The 7846-nt window shown below is 40.0% G+C and overlaps 1 protein-coding gene across 2 annotated transcripts; it reads right to left on the reverse strand.

Moving 5' to 3' along the window:
• Nucleotides 1-4222: 4222 nt before the first annotated feature.
• Nucleotides 4223-7603, reverse strand: LOC120031207 (sulfotransferase 2B1-like). Of its 2 annotated transcripts, none has more exons than XM_038976851.1 (7): nucleotides 7369-7603; nucleotides 6405-6613; nucleotides 6055-6181; nucleotides 5854-5948; nucleotides 5560-5740; nucleotides 5276-5395; nucleotides 4223-5176 (listed from the first exon to the last, which is right to left on the reverse strand). In XM_038976851.1, the coding sequence occupies exons 1-6, from the start codon at nucleotides 7505-7507 to the stop codon at nucleotides 5280-5282; spliced, it is 867 nt and encodes a 288-aa protein (XP_038832779.1). In that variant the 5' UTR covers nucleotides 7508-7603; the 3' UTR covers nucleotides 4223-5176; nucleotides 5276-5279. The 2 variants fall into 2 exon arrangements, with proteins under 2 accessions (XP_038832779.1, XP_038832780.1); XM_038976852.1 differs by having other exon boundaries at nucleotides 5268-5395.
• Nucleotides 7604-7846: the final 243 nt, after the last annotated feature.

A 7846-nucleotide genomic window follows, 5' to 3' on the forward strand; every position in this document is an offset into this window, starting at 1 on the left:
CACTGTTTGTCGTGGGCATTTCCTGCCTAAGTTTGCCCACTTTGCCAATAAAATAATCATTAAAATAATTGGCAACATCAAATGGTTATGTGATGAATAAGCCATCTGATTCGATGAAAGATGGAGTTGAATTTGTCTTTCTGCCCATAATTTCATTTAAAGTACTCCAAAGTTTTTTTCCATCATTCTTTATATAATTGATCTTTGCTTCATAATGAAGTTTCTTCTTCTTTTTGTTGAGTTTAGTCACAGAATTTCTCAATTTGCAGTAAGTAAGCCAGTCAGATATACAGCCAGATTTATTAGCCACTTCTTTTGCCCCATTTCTGATGGCTGTAAGCAATGGCTAGAATGGTACCTACACATTTTGATTGTTTACATACTATTTGATTAATACAAGCCAAGATGTACACTACATATTTATTTTGACAGTGAAGCTAAAACTTTTAAGTTGACTCTATATTACAGCATTTTGGTTTACGATCAAACATGTTAACTTATATGAGGCAACAGTACAGAATGTCACCTTCTATTTGAGGGTATTTTCTGTTTTACCATTCAGAAATAAAAGCACTGCGTCTCACAAAGACACTGTGTTTGGAACCAAAAATCTCAAATCTGGACTCATCAGACCAAAGGACAGATTTCCACCGGTCTAATGTCCATTTCTCGTGTTTCTTGGCCCAAGCAAGTCTCTTCTTATTGGTGTCCTTTAGTAGTGGTTTCTTTGCAGCAATTCGACCATGAAGACCTGATTCACGCAGTCTCCTCTGAAAAGTTGATGCTGAACTGTGATGCATTTTTGGGCTACAATTTCTGAGGCTGGTATCTCTAATGAACTTATCCTGTGCAGCAGAGGTAACTCTGGATCTTCCTTTCCAGTTTCATCATAGCGCTTGATGTTTTTTGCGACTGCACTTGAAGAAACTTTCAAAGTTCTTTAATGTAATGATGGACTGTCGTTTCTCTTTGCTTACTTGATCTCTTCTTGCCATAATATGGCTATCTTCTGTATACCACCCCTACCTTGTCACAACACAACTGATTGGCTCAAATGCATTAAGAAGGAAAGAAATTCCACAAATTCACTTTTAAGAAGGCACACCTGTTAATTAAAATGCATTCCAGGTGACTAACTCATGAAGCTGGTTGAGAGAATGCCAAGAATGTGCAAAGCTGTCATCAAGGCAACGGGTGGCTACTTTGAAGAATCTCAAATATAAAATATATTTTGATTTGTTTAACACTTTTTTGGTTACTACGTGATTCCATATGTGTTATTTCATAGTTTTGATGTCTTCAGTATTATTCTGCAATTTAGAAAATAGTAAAAATAAAGAAAAACCCTTCAATGAGTAGGTGTGTCCAAACTTTTGACTGAACTCTAAGTGTTCAGTACTTTGTTGAAGCACTTTCGGCAGCGATTACAGCCTCGAGTCTTCTTGGGTATGACGCTACAAGCTTGGCACACCTGTATTTGGGGAGTTTCTCCCATTCTTCTCTGCAGATCCGCTTAAGCTCTGTCAGGTTGGATGAGGAGCGTCGCTGCACAGCTATTTTCAAGTTTCTCCATGTTCGATTGGGTTCAAGTCTGGGCTCTGGCTGGGCCACTCAAGGACATTCAGAGACTTGTCCCGAAGCCACTCCTGCATTTTCTCGCATGTGTGCTTAGGGTTGCTGTCCTGTTGGAAGGTGAACCTTCGCCCCAGTCTGAGGTCCTGAGCGCTCTGGAGCAGGTTTTCATCAAGGATCTCTCTGTACTTTGCTCCATTCATCTTTCCCTCAATCCTGACTAGTCTCCCAGTCCCTGCCTCTGAAAAACATCCCCAAAGCATGATGCTGCCAACACCATGCTTCACCGTAGGAGTGGTCCCAGGTTTCCTCCAGACGTGATGCTTGGCATTCAGGCCAAAGAGTTCAATCTTGGTTTCATCAGACCAGAGAATCTTGTTTCTCATGGTCTGAGAGTCCTTTAGGTGCCTTTTGGCAAACTCCAAGAGGGCTGTCATGTGCCTTTTACTGAGGAGTGGATTCTGTCTGGCCACTCTACTCTACCTGATTGGTGGAGTGCTGCAGAGATGGTTGTCCTTCTGGAAGGTTCTCCCATCTCCACAGATGAACTCTGGAGCTCTGTCAGAGTGACCATCCGGTTCTTGGTCACCTCCCTGACCAAGGCCCTTTTCCCCCAATTGCTCAGTTTGGCCTGGCGGCCAGCTCTAGAAAGATTCTTGGTGGTTCCAAACTTCTTCCATTTAAGAATGATGGAGGCCACTGTGTTCTTGGGACCTTCAATGCTGCAGACATGTTTTGGTACCCTTGCCCAGATCTGTGCCTCGGCACAATCCTGTCTCGGAGCTCTACGGACAATTCCTTCGACCTCATGGCTTGGTTTTTGCTGTGACATGCACTGTCAAGTGTGGGACCTTATATACAGTGTCTTAAGAAAGTATTCAGACACCTTGACTTTTCCACATTTTGTGACGTTACAGCCTTATTCTAAAATGCATTAAATATTTTTTTCTCAACAATATACACACAATACCACATAATGACAAAGTGAAAACAGGTTTTTATAAATGTATTCAAATGTATTAAAATACTGAATTTACATAAGTATTCAGACCCTTTGCTATGAGACTCGAAATTGAGCTCAGGTGCATCCTGCTTCCATTGATCATCCTTGAGATGTTTCTACAACTTCATTGGAGTGCACCTGTGGTAAATTAAATTGATTGGACATGATTTGGAAAGGCACACAACTGTCTATATAAGGTCCCACTGTTGACAGTGCATGTCTGAGCAAAAACCAAGCCATGAGGTCTAAGGAATTGTCCCTAGACCGCCGAGACATGGAACAGGTAGGTTCGCTGGACCTTATTTATGGTTCCTTCACGTGTAAAGGTGGTGGAATTATTAGGGAATTAAGTCAAGGTCAGAATACGGCGTATCTGTAGACACACCTACGCCACACCTTAATTTATTCATTCATTATATAGTGGGTGAATAGCATGCTATTCTCATACTTAAATTCAAGGTCAGAATATGCATAGAGAAAAGCGCATAAAAAGATGATTACATTCTATTTACGCTTGCTTAACTTGGGTCAGAATCTGGGCCTGAGTGAATATGCTAAAATACATAAAGTGCATTCATTTCCAAACGGGTATGTATGGAAACACCTTAAAATAAAATGTGACATTATGTACTGTCGCCTCATCTAAAACATTTGTCTAATCCAAAATGCTGGAGTACAGAGCCAAGTTAAAAGTTTAAGCTTCACTGTCCAAATATGGTACATTTACAGAGGAGTGTAATTGGGCCGGTTTCATTCATCCTTTACTTGCCTGTTCATTCATACCAACAGGTCTCTGTGGAGTGTTCTGTCCATGCATTCAGGCCGTTAAGATGGCAGAGAAATACGGAGTGTTTCCTACTCTCTCATGTTCCATGGACACATTTTATGTTGCGAACCAGCAATCGGGAGCGGTATAACATAGAGGTATGCATATGGCATGTTGCTGATTGTACAGATGTATAGATATGCATCTTCATGTATTGTTGAACATTTCCATTACCTGTTTCTCCACTACCCCATGCACACTATTCAGCATTCATTGTCCAGCATCAACTCGGTCATATCACAAAGCCCTTTGGGGTGGTGTCCTGGACTAAGATTAATCTAAATCCTGGAAATAAAATGCTATTTCAATGGGAATTCTCCATTGGCCATGCTTTTTAGTCCAGGACTAGGTGTAATCTGTGTCCTGTAAATCAGACCTTTGTGTTACCTGCCTCATCCTCACACTGTCAGGGCCAGGGCTAGTCAGGGCTTAGAGACTGATCGTTATAAGCCTACGACATAGGACTGTGAGAAGTTGATATCACCTTAGCCACCCTAATAATATGTTGATTTCTACAGGGAACCATTTGCAATGACTGGTGTATGACTGCTTTCTGCGAACCATGTGTTCAATGCCAAATGGTTCGTGAAGTCAATAAGGAGATTCCTAACTGACACAGCCGGAAAGTGAATGCTAATCCCCAAAGTGTTGTCTCCCGCAGTGAGGACCCTCAAGTTTTTGTACAAGAAACTTATTATGGTTACATTAGGACTGTTGTCATCTGAAGACTATGCCTGCAAGTCAATAAACTTTTTATGTGAGCACAACCCTTTAGCCAAATCCTCAGCAGTAAGAAAAAACAAGACACAGTACCATGTGACTGTCAGATGTATACAATGTGTAATATAACTTACAGTATTTTACTATTTATGATAAGTCTGTTATTACCAGATTATGGCTCATTTAAATGTATTCAACTACCAGATGTTTATATAAAAATGAAAAGAAATGTGAAATAAGTACTACACAAGAATAGTTCAGAATGTTTCGTAAGTTCTTGAGTTCTTGTATTATTATTGTATTGCTAGATATTACTGCACTATTGGAGCTAGAAACATAAGCATTGTTATCAGCACATGCACCTGCGATAACATCTGCAGAACTGTATACGCGACCAATAAACTTTGATTTGAAAGCCGGTCTTTGACTAAACCAACAAGCACCGAGTTCAATCAAAATACTAACAAAGTTACAAAATATCCAGTTAACCACAAGTCATTCCTGTGGCAGCAGGACTTTTGGACCATTTCAAATCAAATTTTATTTGTCACATGCTTCATAAACAACAGGTGTAGACTAATAGTGAAATGCTTACTTACGGTCCCTTCCCAACAATGCAGAGCAAAAAAAAGATAAATTATTGAAAAATAATAAGAGGAATAAATGCACAATGAGTAACAATGACTTGGTTATATACACAGTGTACCAGTACCGAGACAATGTACTTGTATTTGGTGGTGACTTTTTAGAGCAACTTGACCTGGGCTGGGTTTTCGTGAATTGTTCCAATGCAATTATGATTTTAGTGCTACGATGCTTTTGGGAAACCCAGCCCAGGTGCTTTTTATTGTATTGTCAGTGTACTGCTGAGGTTCCAGGGCACGGCCAGTGTACTGCTGAGGTTCCAGGGCACGGCCAGTGTACTGCTGAGGTTCCAGGGCACGGCTAGTGTACTGCTGAGGTTCCAGGGCCCGGCTAGTGTACTGCTGAGGTTCCAGGGCACGGCTAGTGTACTGCTGAGGTTCCAGGGCACGGCCAGTGACATTACACTTATGCTGTGGATGCAGAGATGCGTTTAGAAAGTCAATTTGTTTTAAATTCTCCACTGTCTAACTGCCTGCAATGTCAAGAAAACGTTGTCGGTACATTTCCACCTGTTCACTCCTCATCCCATGGGAATTTTATGTTTGTTCCGTTCATTTCCTCTTTTAGGACCGCTGTGAATTTGGAATCCTGCTCAGGACTGAAATGATTTTTCCAGTCTCCAGCAACCCCTGAAAGAACAAGGAGAATGTGCTTTAATTGAACAGTGAAATACATGGAAGCAAAGAGTGGTTGCAGTAGCGCATGATGAGAGAACATTATACTACTAGCAGCATTCTGGGTTCCTATCCCACTGCAGGGAGTGATTAACCCCTATCTTGCCAGTTTCCACTACCTTTTCTAAGGAAGGTGGACTTGCTGCTATCCATGATCTCCTGTGGCACCAGGGAGTAGTTTGACATTGCATTTAACTTCATGTTGCTGAAACAGCAGTGGTTGGCTACACGATCCAGAGTTTCTTCACTTAGGTCCCGACCAAGGAACCGTGAGAGGCGTTCCAGCACTCCACGCAGGTCCTTCAGGAGAGAAACAAACATATGTTAGCAGTTTGGCCTGGGGTTAGCTTAGTTCACTATCCATTAGTCTGGTCACGCAGGGTTGAGGCGGTTTGCATTGATTGGTGTTTTACCTTGACCATTTCTTCATAGGTAATGTATAGGATTCTATCTCCCAGATCTGAATTTCGCCAGCTTTTCACATGGTCTGTCCACTTCCCAAACAACACTGTGTAGATAAACAAATGTTTGCAATCAAACCCAGTTACCCTCTTCTTTTAGTATGGGCATCAAAAGGTCTCTCAAATGTATTTATATATCCTAGCATTTTTCACCTTGCCCAGAGAGAAACTTATTTAGAAACTCATCAAAAGTCCCAGGGTCATCCAGGAAACTGGCCATCTTGTGGAAGTGAAATGATGACACCATAACATCTTTTGGGTTCCGGGTAACATAGATGACCTAAATGAAAGCAAATAAAGTTTTAAATATGAGTTCCATAGACAAACTTTCAAGAGCCCAGTGTGATAGCTAAATTATAAGTTAATTACATTGCATGTAGGTACATTTTTCCAATTGTTTTATTAATTTGCAATGCTGAAGTCAGTCCATTAAACGTACTGCAAGAGTCTCTTCAGTTGTTACTGTCTAGTAGTTGCTCTCAGTTCCTGGATCAAGGCCCTACCTTGGCTTTGGAGGGGAAGAAGGAGGGGGGCATGAGATGGTAGGGCATATGAGAGACCATTGCCCGTGGTGAGGGCAGACGGTCCAGAACTAGGGCTGCTCGTGTCTCCTCCAGCCAGGGAACCCGGTCCCAGTTGGGAATAGTTTGCACTGGAGTAAGGTCTCCTCCATTTAGGACTAAAGGTACAATCTCTTGCATCCATGTGGTGCCTGGGAAACATTACCTTAATCAGTTATTGTAAGTAAGTAATAAAAAACACATTACATATTTTCTTTCGTCTGACAAGTTTTTAGGATGTAAAAATGTCCAACTGCAATGCCTGGGAGACAAAACTGCATTGGTGTAAACTACTTAAATAGTACTTTAAAGTATTTTTTTGGTGGCATCTGTACCTTACTATATATATTTTTGACAACTTTTACTTTTACTTCACTACATTCCTAAAGAAAGTATTGTACTTTTTACATTTTCTCCGACAAACAAAAATACTACATTTTCAATGCAGCAGGGCAGGAACATTTTGAAATTCATGCACTTATCAAGAGAACGTGTCATTCCTACTGCCTCTGGTCTGGCTGACTCACTAAACACAAATGCATCTTTTGTAGATAACGTCTGAGTGTTGGAGTGTGACCCTGGCTATCCGTACATTTTAAAAACAAGAAAATGGTGCCGTCTGCTTTGATTAATATAAGGAATTTGAAATTATTTATACTTTTCCTTTCGATACTTAAGTATATTTTAGCAATAAGATTTACTTTTGATACTTAAGTATATTAAAAACCAAATACATTTAGACTTTTACTCAGGTAACGTTAGTATTGTACTAGGTGACTTTCACTTTTAGTAACTTTCTATGAACTATTACTATTACTCAAGTTTGACAATTTGGTACTTTTTCCACCACTACTAAACTGTAAATGACATGAAGCCATACTAACGTTAAAGTACAGTATGTTCTTACCAGACTTTGGGTAGGTCACTGTGAAAATATCTTCATCTTCAACTTTAATTTCCTCCGCGTATTTAAAACTTTCAAAAGAGTGAGTTTCTTTCGGGCACAAAAGACCGTGATAAACGATATAATTTCCATCATTCGCCATACTTAAACACAGTTTACACAGTTAAAGTATGCTAATTTTCGGTGAAAAACAATGTCCGTGAGTCAGTAAAATGGGAGGGAAGTGCATTCCTTTTTGTGCAATTTGTGCGCAGATGCCAAAACATTCCAACAATTCACTCAGCCGATGGCAGCATAATTCATTGACAATAATACACTAATAATAATAGTAATTCATAATAAGTAAAATAATTGCTCATACTAATATTACTACTAATAATACAAATGTTGAATAGATAGATTTGGACCCATCCCAAGATGCAGTTACAACACCAAAATTGGTAAATTATGTCATGTTTGAAAATTATGTCAAGTTGTTGAT

The sequence above is a fragment of the Salvelinus namaycush genome, chromosome 37 (assembly GCF_016432855.1).
Source record: "Salvelinus namaycush isolate Seneca chromosome 37, SaNama_1.0, whole genome shotgun sequence".
In the NCBI taxonomy this organism is placed as follows: Eukaryota; Metazoa; Chordata; class Actinopteri; order Salmoniformes; family Salmonidae; genus Salvelinus; species Salvelinus namaycush.